A 15,806-nucleotide genomic window follows, 5' to 3' on the forward strand; every position below is an offset into this window, starting at 1 on the left:
CCCGGGTGTGACCAGAGGTATGTGACTGACGCAGGGAAACGCAGACTTCAGATATGTTATAAACAATATAATTTATTAACACTAACAATACAAACATAAACGCAGTGCAATACTAAAACATAACACAGTGCGAACAAACTAAACCAACCACCCACAGATAACAGTACATACAGTGCAAGCGTCGTCAGGCAGGCCGGGTCAATATCAATCGGGCAGGTAGGTACAGGGGGAGAAAGCGGAGAATAGTCAGGTCACGAGCAGGGTACAGCAACTAACAGGCAGGTAGGTACAGGGGGTCAGGCAGAGAATGGTCGGGGTCACAAGCCAGGGATCAGAACAGGAGAAGTCAGCAGAGGTCAGAATCAAGCCGGGTCAGCAACAAGACAGGAACAGGATGCAGGTTTACAAGATACAGGGCCCAGGAAAAACACAACACCAAGGCAGAGTCTGCAGGTCTGAATGTCCCTTAAATACAACAGTATAATTAGTTCCAGGTGTTTGACTGGCTGCAAGGTTGAGTCTCTGATTGCTGGGAGCACCCGCTGGCCAGCCCTGGTACTGCAGCTCACAAGGCAGGTGAGTCCCACTATTGCTGGCCAGCCCATTCCTGACAGTACCCCCCCCTCAAGGAGCGGCCTCAGGACGCTCCAAACAGTCCTAGCTGGGCAAAATGTTCCACCGCCTGGGTCTGGTAACTGGCGGGATATCAGACTGGCACACCGGGCTGGACTCCGGGCAGAGGCACATCGGGCTGGACTCCGGGCAGAGGCACATCGGGCTGGACTCCGGGCAGAGGCACATCGGGCTGGACTCCGGGCAGAGGCACATCGGGCTGGACTCCGGGCAGAGGCACATCGGGCTGGACTCCGGGCAGAGGCACATCGGGCTGGACTCCGGGCAGAGGCACATCGGGCTGGACTCCGGGCAGAGGCACATCGGGCTGGACTCTGGGCAGAGGCACATCGGGCTGGACTCCGGGCAGAGGCACATTGGATTACCAGGTGAAGCAGCAGGCACCGGGCCCCCAGGCGGGGCGACAGGCATCGGGCCCCCAGGCGGGGCGACAGGCACCGGGCCCCCCGGCGGGGCGACAGGCATCGGGCCCCCAAGCGGAGCGGCGGGCGCCGGGCCCCCAGGAGGGGCGACAGGCATCGGGCCCCCAGGCGGGGCGACAGGCATCGGGCCCCCAAGCAGAGCGGCGGGCCCCCAGGAGGGGCGACAGGCATCGGGCCCCCAGGAGGGGCAACAGGCATCGGGCCCCCAGGCGGGGCGACAGGCATCGGGCCCCCAGGTGGGGCGGCAGGCATCGGGCCCCCAAGCGGAGCGGCGGGCGGCGGGCGCCGGGCCCCCAGGAGGGGCGACAGGCATCGGGCCCCCAGGAGGGGTGACAGGCATCGGGCCCCCAGGCGGGGTGACAGGTCTTTGGCCCCCAGGTGGAGCGGCAGGCGCCGGACCCCCAGGCGGAGCGACAGGCCTCAGGCCCCCAGGTGGAGCGGCGGGCACCGGACCCCCAGGCAGAGCGACAGGTCTCGGGCCCCCAGGCGGAGCGGCGGGCGCCGGACCCCCAGGCGGAGCGACAGGTCTCAGGCCCCCAGGCGGAGTGACAGGTCTCAGGCCCCCAGGCGGAGCGGCGGGCGCCGAGTCACCAGGCACGACAGTGGGCTCCGAGTCAACTGGCAAGACTGCGGGCACCGAGCCAACTGGCGGAACAGCGGGCTTCGAGTCGTCTGGCAAGACCGCGGGCTTCGAGTCGTCTGGCAAGACCGCAGGCACCGAGTCGTCTGGCAAGACCGCGGGCACCGAGTCGTCTGGCAAGACCGCGGGCACCGAGTCGTCTGGCAAGACTGCGGGCACCGGATCAGGTACCGGATCATCTGGATCAACAGCGGCATCAGGCTGAATGCAGGCATCAGGCTGAGTAGAGGCTTCAGGCTGAGTAGAGGCTTCAGGCTGAAGAGAGGCATCAGGCTGAAGAGAGGCATCAGGCTGAAGAGAGGCATCAGGCTGAAGAGAGGCATCAGGCTGCGTACAGGCATCAGGCTGAGTAGAGGATTCAGGCTGAGTAGAGGCTTCAGGCTGAACCACGGAAGGCTGGTTCTCGGACGGCAGGCTCACCGGTTTGGATACTGGCAGGATGGTACTGGTTGGAAAGAATTTTCGCTTTTTTCTGGTTTTAACTACTGGAGCACTGCAAGTAAACGCAGGTCTGCAAATGAATGGAGCAGCTGGAGACAGAGAAGAACTGGAGGATGGGACAGGAGAGGGAACAGTCGCTACAGAGGGCTTCTTTACAGGGTTAAAGGCAGGATAGGTGCAGCGAGTGGGAACAGGGTACTGACATGCGGTAGATAGCCAAGTATACTGGGCTGTAACTGGAGGAGCTGTTGGGAATACAGGAGTAGAGCTTTGAGGAAATAGATTAGAAGCAGGACTGGGTCTTTGTAAGCTGACTGAGGCTGGGTGTAACAAATCTGTCCATGTCTGCAGTATGGGTTGAACAAAGCTGAGCTTACACAAAGCCTGTCTGACCAAAGACTGCACTGCGTTTATACAATCTCTTAGTGTCTGTGGTGAACATGTGGAATAACGCTCCAGAAAGTAACCCACATCATCCTCTAATAACCACACCAGGGACTCTACCTGGTCTGCACTAAATGGTGGCAAAAATTCATCCCTGCATTCGGGGGAACCAGATGAAACCAACTCAGCACAAACCTCAATCAATGGCTGCACCTCAGAGAACTCTGTGCCCTGATCTACTAGAACATGAGCGAGCCGTATACATTCTAGAAGTTCATCCCGGGTATACTCCTTCAGAGTCTGATAAGCTACTCCCTGTCATCAAACACTAGCAGATATAAATACGCAACCTCATCCAGATCCATCCTTCCCATCAACAAACCAAGATGGCTTCCCTGTGCAGCCACTTCTGGTCAGGTTTGGCCTTGGTGTAATGTCAGGGCTCCCGGGTGTGACCAGAGGTATGTGACTGACGCAGGGAAACGCAGACTTCAGATATGTTATAAACAATATAATTTATTAACACTAACAATACAAACATAAATGCAGTGCAATACTAAAACATAACACAGTGCGAACAAACCAAACCACCCACAGATAACAGTACATACAGTGCAAGCGTCGTCAGGCAGGCCGGGTCAATATCAATCGGGCAGGTAGGTACAGGGGGAGCAAGCGGAGAATAGTCAGGTCACGAGCAGGGTACAGCAACTAACAGGCAGGTAGGTACAGGGGGTCAGGCAGAGAATGGTCGGGGTCACAAGCCAGGGATCAGAACAGGAGAAGTCAGCAGAGGTCAGAATCAAGCCGGGTCAGCAACAAGACAGGAACAGGAACAGGCTGCAGGATGCAGGTTTACAAGATACAGGGCCCAGGAAAAACACAACACCAAGGCAGAGTCTGCAGGTCTGAATGTCCCTTAAATACACCAGTATAATTAGTTCCAGGTGTTTGACTGGCTGCAAGGTTGAGTCTCTGATTGCTGGGAGCACCCGCTGGCCAGCCCTGGTACTGCAGCTCACAAGGCAAGTGAGTCTCACTATTGCTGGCCAGCCCATTCCTGACACAGTTCTTGTACCACATCCCAATGGACTATAGAAAAAATACCCCAAGGGGAAATAAGTGGACTTTACTGGTACCAAGAATTACATATAAACATTTTAAGACCATTTAATATCCATTTATTGGTTTAAAAAAACATACATGTTACATGTATACATGGGGAAATTTACATCCCCCTTTGATGCAAATTACTAAAATAGAAGCATATATTATATCATATCAACATGTAAACCACTCCTAAATATGTACTGTAGTTGTCGAGGTCGACACATTTCACAAGAATTACTTTTTCAGAACCTCATATCTTGAGAGAGGGAGTGAATAATTTATATATCGCTTCAAAGAACTTGGCACAGGCACCATGGTGGCAAATAATGCCACAGCTGTGTCGTGCATGATTGTCAGAGACAGCAAATATGAAGTATTGGCAGCCAAATATTTGATGTGGGATCTGGTGGTTATGTGTTACTCATTGTATGGAAACTAGGACCAACAGTTTTAATGGGCATTGACATACTATCCAACTATGGTGCAAAATTCTTGGTTCTATACAGTGGATTGGATGCTTGCAGGGGCCTAGCCTTTATAGGAATATGCAAATCCATTAACAGGTTGGTCCCCCCATGATCCTGAAATCTCAGGCGATATATATATTGATCTCTATGATGGGAGAGATGCCTCATTATCATTATCCCAATTCATAATTGGCCACATTCCTGAGGAGCGGCCTCATTATTACTGTGAACTTGTACCAAGTAGTCATATTGGTGCAAAGTATTGCCATTGGTTTCCGCCATGTTGCCTGTGCTGTTCTTTGAAGCGATATATATATAAATTATCTTATAACATACAGTATAAATTAACATTTTACCGGTAATTAGATGTTCTTGCATGGCAAGACCACTTCCTGTTATCTCACATATATATTCTTATTATTATAGCCAAATTTACCCCCCTAACTCCTCCCACAGTTTTTACACTACATAGACAGTAATATACCGAAACGTGCGGATTGTTCCCGATTGGTGAGCTATTACTTTGTGGAGCGTTTCACCGAATGGTTCACGAAATATCGGCGTTTTTGTGGTGAAATAGGTCCCATAGGAATGAATGGCGGAATGTTCAAACTAGAGTGTGAGCTGACAAAAGCTAGAGTGTGAGCTAAAAAATCAGGACATGATTTCTAAACTGCCATCACTCCCTCATTTTCAAGCCCACCTACACATATCATATATCAAAACATTCAGCTATCCCTGCTGCCACTAAAAATGTCCACAGCTAAGCCATAGTCCTGATAGTTTTCACAATATGACCATTTGTTTGCAACTCACGACATTCATTGAAACTCCACTCTAGCCGCCTCAAATTTGAAGGGCAATTTCTAAACTGCGACTGTGCCTTCATTTTTAATATATTTGTGATATTTGTGATTCTCACAATATAAAGCTCTTTGGTGTAGGATTTATAATCTTTAAACTACAACCGTCTGAAGATGGCAACTGCCAGTGAAGTGAGCAAGTTGGAGCAGTTTGTTTTTAACCGCTCTTCTCTGCCCTTGCTGTAGAGTGAGTTGCCATAGGAACCCAGGTGTGTGAGCAGGCAGCAGAGTGACAAAAGCTAGAGTGTGAGCTGAAAAATAAAAGTTGAAATGCATTTCTCACTCTATCAAGCTTGCCATGTGCACTTTTTAAATTTGATCAATCAATTGGTTAGTGTAATGTTTACTATCTTTACTCACTCCAAACACGCCACACAGTTACTCTGCCCACTCCATAAAGTGACTCTGCCCAGTCCAACCTTTTCACAGTTACTCCAGACCACACAACAGTTACTCCAGCCACTCCAACCACACAACTGTTACTCCAGCCACTCCAACCACACAACAGTTACTCCAGCCACTCCAACCACACAACAGTTACTCAAGCCACTCCACCCATTTACTCTGCCCACTCCAGTTGTAGACTACTGGTGGAGGCAAGAACACTTCACACAATTTTCCCAGAAATTGTAGCTTTTCTAGTTATTGAAGCAACAGGAAATTGCCCGCTATAATGTATACCTACGTTGCAATCAAGAAATAATTTGATTTGATTCCTCACTTCTGATGCCTATGTGATATCTGTGATGAGCCGTAAGCCATGGTGAAAAGGAGAGGAAGCTTCTCAATAGAGAGGCTTGGTGGATTTTTCAAATTAAATTTACGTCCTTTTTTACCCATAAATAGAGCTTTCTGTGGTATTTGATTGCCTGTGAGTTTTTTTTTTTTTGTGCTATAAACAAAGAAAGACAATCAATTTTGAGAAACAAACAGTATTTTTGACTTTTTGCTATTAAACATGTCCAGTACAAAATTTAAAAAATCAGATTTCTGACCCGGAACTGCGACATCACGTATATATACAAAATTTTGCACACCCCTGCCACCCTGTAGCGGTATTTCTGCTATAGGGTGGCACAGAAGTGGTTAAATGTATTGATATGTATGCATTTTTTTGTTCAGTGTTTGCCTATTAAGGTGGCTTGGACATGATATCGGCTGTCTATCTCAGCTGTTGTCATTTTCCTTCATTATTTGCTTAATTGGCCAATTAATGGGTGGAGCCTTGTCCTACCCACCATATATATGCATTCTTTATGTTTCACATCACTGTATAGGTTATGACTAAGGCTTGTTAATCCGAAACGCGTCAACCATTGTACCTGTGATGTTTTTACTGTGGTCGATTTAATAAAATTAAGATTTTAGAGCGATTGTGGTAGTGCGGATCGATTTCATTCATTTTCACTATGATGTATACCTATGTTGCAATCAAGATATAATTTGATTTGATTCCTTACTTCTGATGTCTATGTGATATCTGTGATGATCTGTAAGCCACTGCTGCTTTCCTTTTCACTGTTTAGCTTTGACATAATGTTACATTTTTTTTTTTTTAGCTACGGAGGAATAAATATTGTCTATGATCAACTCTCTGATGACAACAAACTTTCAGTGTTTAAATCCAGGATGAAGTTCTTGGATGATGAGGCTGCCAAATCAGGTAATAAATCAATTTTCTGCTCTAGATTTTTTTTTCTTTAACACAATCCCTATGTATGAATGAAAAATACATTGCTTCATCTGACAAAATACTACCTTTATCTACAGCAAGGCTCAAAATTTCAAGTCTTGAGCTTCAGCTCCACAGGAGAGGGGGTCAGCGGGATAAGTGGGGGGCACTGTCACAGGAGGGGGACAGTGGGATTGGTGGGGGACAGCATCTCAGGAGGGATCGGGCAGTGGGATAGGAGGGGGGCAGTGTCACAGGAAGGGGGGCATTGGAGCAGTGTCACAGGAGGGGGGGCAGTGGGACAGGTGGGGGGCAGCATCACAGGAGTGGGGCAGTGGGATAGATGGGGGGCAGAAGGATAGGTGGGGGGCAGTGTCAAAGGAGGGGGGGCAGCGAGATATGTGGGGGCAGTGTCACAGGAGGGGGGGGGGAAACATCACAGGAGGTGGGGGGTAGCATCACAGGAGTGGGGGTAGTGCCACAGGAGGGCAGCAGCGGGATAGATGGGGGCAGCAGGATAGGTGGGGGCAGCATCACAATAGGGGGGCAGTGGGATAGATGGGGGAGAGTGGGATAGATAGGGTGGCAGCATCACAGGAGAGAGGCAGTGGGATAGATGGGGGGCAGTGGGAGAGATGGGGGGCAGTGGGAGAGATGGGGGGGCAGTGGGGTAGGTGGGGGCAGCATCACAGGAGGGGGCAGTGGGATAGATGGGGGGCAGTGTCACAGGAGGGGGACAGTGGGACAGATGGGGGAAGCATCACAGGAGGGGGGCAATGGGATATATGGGGGGCAGCATCACAGGAGGGGGCAGTGGGATAGATTGGGGGTCAGTGGGATAGATGTAGGCAGCATCACAGAAGGGGGGCAGTGGGATAGATGTGGGGCACTGGGATAGATGTGGGCAGCATCACAGAAGGGGGGCAGTGGGATAGATGTGGGGCAGTGAGATAGATGGGGGCAGCATCACTGGAGTGAGACAGTGGTATAGATGGGGGCAGTATCACAGGAGGGGGGCAGCGAGATAGATGGGGGCAGCATCACAGGAGGGGGGCAGTGGGATATATTGGGGGCAGTGGGATAGATGGTCACAGCATCACTGCCGGAGGCAGTGGGATAGATGGGGGGCAGTGGGATAGATGGGGGCAGCATCACAGGAGGGGGGCAGTGTTATAGATGGGGGGCAGTGGGATAGATGGTCACAGCATCACAGGATGGGGGCCGTGGTATAGATAGGGGGCAGTGGGATAGATGGGAACAGCATCACAGGAGAGGGGCAGTGGGACAGCTCTCACCTGCCCAGCAGCGTCAGTGGAGAGGATCTGGTGGTAGGAATGGTAGCTGAGCCAGCACCTGGTTGTTGTGGTCGGTGGCCGGTGAGGGTCAGCGCTGTGTTGCAAGTGGGGCTGTCTGCTGTCACACAGATGGACTTGCCAGCATGTGGTTGGCTGCCCTCCGAGCCCTCTGGAGGCTGCATCTTCTGGTCCATGGGCTATCCGCGGGGGTGGCTGTGTGTTGGGGGGGCGTGCCTACAGTGTCCTCCGCGGGGCTATGCAAGGACTCTTCTGCTCTGTTCCGCCTGGACTGTGCACAGGGAGGGTGGGGGAGGATCCGGAGGTCCTGGAACACTGGGCTGAGCTCCACACTCGCCCCCCACATTATTTCTACTTGCCAAATGCAAGGCCTGATCTACAGCATGCAATGCAATAAAAGTTTTTGCTCACAATGTGACCGATGATCTGTAGCACTTTCTTATTAACCAAGAGCCAATCAGTGTGTAGTTCTTGGTCATGTGATCATGGTGAAAGCCATTTAAATTAGTCACAGTATGGTTATAGAATAGGTCTTTTTTTTCTAATTTTGTTAGAATGGAAATACATTAAAGTGTATTATGATTATGTCATTTTGTATAGACAGGGCCATTAAAAGCCAGTTTTTATATATTTTAGAATTAAGCAAAAACTCAGACATTTAGACTCACAGATGCAGGCCTGGACTGGACTGGCAGGCCACAACAGGCATTTCCCTGGTGGTTCAGAGTCACCTGCATAAGAGGGGTGGCACATAGAGGAACCGATCCGTCCATTTCTCTCCTGCTGCCACTGAATGCCCTCTGCTCCTCCTTTTCCTCCTATGGGGATTCAGCAGTGGTAGGAGAGAAATGGACTGTTTGGTTCCTCTATGTGCCGCCATCCCTGTTTCCTCAGGATCCTGTGTACTCCCCCCCCATCCTCTGCAGCGCTGCCGGGTCCCCCTCCCCCTCAGAATGGAGAGCAAGGAAAGGGTCCAGTAAATATGTCATTTACCAGCCCCTCCCTGTCTGAATGTAGAGTCAGTGATTGGTACCAGTCACTGACTTTGTCCATTCATAACTATGCAGGGGTGGACTGCGCCATGGGGCAAGGTGTCAGCTGCCCCCTGGGAGCTCTGATGCCACTGTGGGGGAGCCCCAGGAGGCTGGACTGTGGCTCTTCAGTGGCTACAGGGCTCTGAGCTGAGAAAGTCTCTCTCCCACAGCCCAGAGCCAGCACTGACAGTTCCCCCTGCCCCCGGAGAGGAGAGAGAGAGCTGGTTCTGCTCCTCCTCCTGCCCTCTCCTCCTGTGTCTGCCTAGCCAACACTCCCCACCAGGGTTGTGCCTCAAAGAAGGGGATGTGTGGGTGGGACGTTTGAAGCCCAGCAGCCAGATGGGGAAAGGTGCAGCCTGCCGATCCATCCATCCACTGTGAGTGAAGTCTCCCACTCCCTTGTTTCTCTCTCCTGCCTCCCAGCGCTGAGCAAACTGTTGGCGTTATATAAATCCTGTATAATAATAATAATAATAATTGTGCATTTGTTTCAAGTGAGCAAGCAGGTAACACAGGAAGCTGTAAAATCAGTTTAAGGCAGGGGGTGAAGCAACCATTTTCAGAAGAATCACACCATCTGTGTAACGGAACCAACCCAGTCTGTGCTTGGGTACTTCCGTCATAATACCTCTTCCCCATCCGGACACCGACAACAGACACCACAGCTGACCATACAAGAGCAGACAACACCAGTCTGTCTGAACATGTAACTCTTTATTTGAAACTCGAACTGGCTTTTTATACACTCCGGGGGCAATCCCCCCTCCCTGCATAATGACACAGGGCGGGGCAATCTACACTTAGCAACAAGAGACACACGGGTATTCAAACTTCACACCAGCAGACAGTCCCATCAGGAGGGAGGGCTGCTGGAGACACCTCCCCCACTAAGCTAATACACATAAACACATACACCCTGTAATAGTTTGCTCCCAAGCAAGACAAACAATAGAATAATGGGATGCAACCACATGGCATTAAACAATCAACAACCCCCCCACCCCAATATTAGGACAAATCACCCTGTATCCCTAAACAGGCACAGGGTGACTTACCCATAATAGGGATATGGGGAGCTGAGACAGGGGTCCCCCCACCTCTTTAAAGTGTGCTAGGTTCCATGGGCCCCCCCATCCAAAGTGACCCCCGTCACAATCTGTAATAGTTGTATCCAAAGTTGTGATATCCTGTGATAAGTATTATGTTGTCCTTAGGATCTGCGTGCACATATGGACTCGACAGTGACAAGTGGCTGATAAAAAATTTGGGGAGATCAGCTGAACTTGCAAGCTATGCTGACCTACGGCGTCTTAATCCAAACTTTGATGGCGTAAGTTGTTTTTTTTTCAGGGGGGGAGCTTGATTAACTGGCCACAACTAATATTCCAGCAGGGTCCCCATCAAAGTCCCACCTTACATTCAGGGTCCCCATTAGACTTCTCCTTTAGATAAGGGTCCCCATCCCCCTTATATTGAAGTCTGACCTAGGAGTACCCCTTTCCAGCAGGGTCCCCATCAAAGATCTCTTAACATCAGAAGCAGAGATCATAGGTAGCTTTTGCTGACCTTAAAGTGTTACTAAACCCACAACAGTACAATCAGTCTGTATATGCAGTAAAGCATGCTTGTTATACTCACTGTGGAACCTGAGAGGTTAATCCTCTGCATTGTCTAAAAAGGCTGTTTGATCCTTTCTTCTCTGATCCTCCCCTTCTTCTACTGTCCCCAATCCATCTGCTGATAGTACAGAGCTCTAGGAGTTACTCTGCACATACTCAGTTTGGTGTGTATTGCTAGAAAGGGTTTTTTTGTGGGGGGAGGGTACATGTGATCGGCACAGGGCCAATCAGCACTGTCCAGACAGAAGGCCAGGTGTCATGCAGCCTCATAGGACAGTTAGAGGACAATGAAAACTCCTCCTACTAGAATAGCCAGTGCTCATCTGGACAGTGATAGAAGTCACAAGACTGCTCTAACTGTTGATAAGAAAAGGTATTTAGCAGTTTACATTTACTAAGATAATTAAATTTCCATGTTCTGTGTATGGTGGGAGACCAGATATAGTGAATGCAGGGTCCGGGGAGAGTGGATATAGTGAATGCAGTGTCCTGGGAGATCAGATATAGTGAATGCAGGGTCCGAGGAGACCAGATATAGTGAATGCAGGGTCCGGGGGGACCAGATATAGTGAATGCAGGGTCCAAGGAGACCAGATATAGTGAATACAGGGTCCTGGGAGACCGGATATAGTGAATGCAGGATCCGGGGAGACTATATATTGTGAATGCAGGGTCCGGGGAGACCGGATATAGTGAATGCAGGTCCGGGGAGACCGGATACAATGAATGCAGGGTCCAAGGAGACCAGATATAGTGAATGCAGGGTCCGGGGAGACTATATATTGTGAATGCAGGGTCCGGGGAGACCGGATATAGTGAATGCAGGGTCCAGGGAGACCAGATATAATGAATGCAGGGTCTGGGGAGACCAGATATAGTGAATGCAGGGTCCTGGGAGACCAGATATAGTGAATGCAGTGTCCGCGGAGACTGGATATAGTGAATGCAGGGTCCGGGGAGATCGGATATAGTGAATGCAGGGTCCGGGGAGACCAGATATAGTGAATGCAGGGTCCTGGGAGACCAGATATAGTGAATTCAGGTTCCTGGGAGACCAGACATAGTGAATGCAGTGTCCGCGGAGACTGGATATAGTGAATGCAGGGTCCGGGGAGATCGGATATAGTGAATGCAGGGTCCGGGGAGACCAGATATAGTGAATGCAGGGTCCTGGGAGACCAGATATAGTGAATTCAGGTTCCTGGGAGACCAGATATAGTGAATGCAGGAGCCTGGGAGACCAGATATAGTGAATGCAGGGACCGGGGAGGGGAGACCAGATATAGTGAATGCAGGGACCGGGGAGACCAGATAAAGTGAATGCAGGGTCCGGGGAGACCAGATATAGTGAATGCAGGGTCCGGGGAGACCAGATATAGTGAATGCAGGGTCCAGGGAGACCAGATATAGTGAATGCAGGGTCCGGGGAGACCAGATATAGTGAATGAAGGGTCCTGGGTTTAGTAACACTTTAATCCTCAGTCAGTGCACACTGAGAATATGCCACTGAACCTAGCTGCAAGCCGTATAAAATCTTGTAACGGGCTGGATGTGGGACATGGTTTGTAGAACCCTGCCCTAATGCATCCAAAGCAAAGCAAAAAAAAAAAAGTGTTTGTAAAGAAACCTCCTGCGCTTAGTGTGAATAAATGATGTGAAAATTGAGATTATTAGCAATTAATTGAAAAGAAATATTACATTTGAGAAAGCAGCTCTTTCTACAAGTGCATGAATACTCCGACATTGAGAACCAAGTTTGCAACCAATAGAATGCTCTATCTCTTTAAACTTAATAAAATAAAAAACTTAATAACATAAAAAAAACTAATTTCTCTGTATATGTAAGGTGCAAGAACTAAAAGTGCTATGTGCAAAAGTAACAAGTTCATTGAAAATGTCATCCAAAATAAAACGAATAAATAAGAATTCATAGAAAACATCAAATTCGTATCCATTGCTGCTTCTTAGCAGCTACTTCACTGCCCCACATAGAAATATTGAGCTAGGCAATATCCATACATCTCTAAAATATCATTTTTAGGCGGAATGATCTTTTAGAAAGAAATGCTAATTTTTTCCATTATTTGTCTTCTCTCATGTACTGATAAAGTATTTTCTTTTTTTTTTGTTTTTCTTTTTTTAGTACCAAGTTGTTGCACGACTGACCATGGATCAGACTATCAATATGCTCATGGACACTGGGATCTTCACTTCCACCTCTCTCAGTGACGTTCAAAGTCGTTTTACATTAGTGACTGAGTCCTGGAAGGCTAAAGGATATGAATACACAAAGTCGATTCTAATAAAACTAAATACTGTCTTTACCATAGTGAGTTGTACAACAGATCACAGATAGCAGGTCATACATTGTAAGAAAGAACATTGGTCTAATGCTGACATCTCAAACTACTGCTGGCCATACATTATACAATTTTCTTGAGATTTTTGGTTTAGATTTACCAAAAACCATATAATATGAGGTCAAACCTAACAACACTTTCAATTGTATCCAATTGGGCAAGCCCTTGCACTACATAATTGAAGATAAATCTAAAGGAAATTGGTCAGAAATTGAAAAGAAAATTGTATAGTGTATGGCCAGCCTTATGTAGGCCATAGATGGGTCGAAAATTAGCTGATTTTTCAGCCGAAAAAAAATCGGCCGATTTTCACACCATTAATGGGTTAATTGGTCGGCCGTTTTTCTGGATTTTGGCACATTTTTTTGATCGGTAAAGTTGGAAAAAAATCGGACGATTTTGACGATCGCTCGATTTTCGCGGCAATGATGGGCAAATCGGCCGATCTTTTTACCGATAAAAAATCTGCGCATGAGCCGTGACCTGAAAGAAGAAGAAGAAAAGAAGTAGAAGAAGTAGAAGAAGAAGAAAAAGAAGAAGAAGAAAAAGAAGAAGTAGAAGTAGAAGAAGAGGAAGAAGAAGGAGAATTCCAGTCCGCTATTATATTTGACATTAAAAAGTATTACAGTTGCAACAATGTATCTATTTGTATCCGAATAAAACATCTGTATCCAAAATGGATACAAATAGATACATTGTTGCAACTGTAATACTTTTCAATGTCAAATATAATAGCGGAGCTCTCTGCAGGGACAGAAGTCATTAAATGCCGGCCGTAGACGGGACGAAATTGGCCGATTTGTTTTTACCGTTGGTGGTAACGTCGGCCTATTGAACGACCGATTTTTGATTTTTTTGTTAAAAAAACGGCCGGTTTTCAACCCATCTATGGCCTGCATTAGGCAGGCCATACATTATACAATTTTCTTGAAAATTGTGCTTTAGATTACCAAAAACCATATAATATAAGGTCAAACCTAAATAACTCTTTCAGTTGTATCCAATTATGTAGGCCCTTGCACTACATCGTTGAAGGTAAATCTAAAGGAAATTGAGAAGAAATTGGACAGAAAATTGTAAGAAAATGGTAGTGTATGGCCAGCCTTGAGGACTCGCCTTATACTATACAATTTTCTTACAATTTTCTGTCCAATGTCTGCCCAATTTCCTTTAGATTTACCTTCAACTATGTAGTACAAGTTTTGTTTAGGTTTGACCTCATATTAAATGGTTTTTGGTAAATATAAAGCAAAATTCTCAAGACAATTGTATAATGTGTGGCCAGCCTTGAGGACACTTGAGACAAGCAATGGACCTCAGCTTTAAGGCAGCAGTAGCAGTAGTACTAACTCTGTCTCTAACTCTAACTCCAGAGCAGTGTCTCTTTGGAAAGGATGACAGACAAAGCTCTTCGAAACACCAGCCGCTGTTCCATTTGCTAGACTCTTAGAAGACTTCCAAGCAGGAAGAGGGGGTTAAGCAGCACAAATCTCTAAGATCCTTCAGGGGTACCTATACTCACAAGGCCCAGGAGCTGCTGGACTCTAACCTCCGTGATATCAGACTGAATCTTCAGTATGCTCCTCAGTCAGCTTTAGCAGCCCATATGGAAGAAAAATATATTTGAAATATATTTAAAAAATATTCTTCCCAAATATATTCACATATATTCAAAATACTATAATTTTGGCCATATTCAAAAGAAAAAAAAAAAATTATATATATATATATATATATATATATATATTTATACACACACACTGTATGTTGAAATGCAATTTTATTACAAAACATATGAATAACATTTGTAAAAATACATTTCAAATATACTGTATGTCTGTAAAAATACAAACCTACATTTCTGAAATTCATTTACAAATATATGTTAAAATATATGTTAAAATTACTTTTTTATATGTGAAAAAAATATGAAGAACATATTTAAAAAATATATATTTTAAAAATATTTTTCATATATTTTGTAGTATATAAAAAACATTTCGACATACAGTGTATATATATATATATATATATATATATATATATATAAAAATGCGTTTTTAAAAAAATGCATTCTAAAAAAGCAGATTTGTATTTTTAAAGACATACAGTATATTTGAAAATGTATTTTTAAAAATATTTTTCATATATCTTGTAATAAAAACGCATTTCAACATACTGTGTGTATATATATATGTATATATATATATATACATATATATATTTATTTATTGAAATATATTTTGAAATATATTGAATATGGCCAAAATTGTAGTATTTCAGATATATGGGAAGAATATTTTTAAAATATATTTCAAATATATTTTTCATCCATGTGGGAGAACCTGGGCCTCAGCATTCAGGCCTTCAGGTTGTCCTCCAGCCCAGCAGCATTTGCCTGGGAGGGCAACATGCCCTCTCCCAGGCTGGACCAATCCTATACAGGAAAAGACCCCGAGCTCAGTGTGCTCACAGAATATATACAGTCACCCAGCCTCCTTCAGAGCCTCTCTCTCTGGGATAGGCCAGGACTGTATAAATATTGATACTACCATCTGCATAACTCCACACCTAATGATCCAGAAAGTTCTACTAACTTCTGTAAATCAGAGGGCGTTACCAGACAAACGCCATTTTTTTTTACCAAGTGCTTTAGTTGCCTGCTTACATCACTATGTAGCCAGACATTGCTGGGCCTCTTGTGCTTCTGGAATTGAAACTCCACACTGAAATATTGGAGTACAACCTAAGGTTTTATTCCAAAATGTATTTGGGTACATCACCCCCTTCATCAGGGCTTGTGGAAATATGAGGTCAGTTTGTGTAGACTCAGGCAGCAATTTATACT

The 15,806-nt window shown here is 46.5% G+C and overlaps 1 protein-coding gene across 1 annotated transcript in view; it reads left to right on the forward strand.

Moving 5' to 3' along the window:
* Positions 1-14,400, forward strand: part of LOC149458509 (uncharacterized) — a 68,232-nt gene extending 53,832 nt beyond the window's left edge. Inside the window, exons 16-19 of the mRNA XM_089682091.1 lie at positions 6,520-6,623; positions 10,194-10,309; positions 12,742-12,927; positions 14,332-14,400. Of these exons, the coding sequence (XP_089538217.1) occupies positions 6,520-6,623; positions 10,194-10,309; positions 12,742-12,927; positions 14,332-14,400 (475 nt within the window). The remainder of the gene's footprint in view (positions 1-6,519; positions 6,624-10,193; positions 10,310-12,741; positions 12,928-14,331) is intronic.
* The last annotated feature ends 1,406 nt before the right edge of the window (positions 14,401-15,806 follow it).

The sequence above is a fragment of the Staurois parvus genome, unplaced genomic scaffold (assembly GCF_062004578.1).
Source record: "Staurois parvus isolate SC_StPar_1 unplaced genomic scaffold, SC_StPar_1.0 ptg000285l, whole genome shotgun sequence".
Taxonomy (NCBI): domain Eukaryota; kingdom Metazoa; phylum Chordata; class Amphibia; order Anura; family Ranidae; genus Staurois; species Staurois parvus.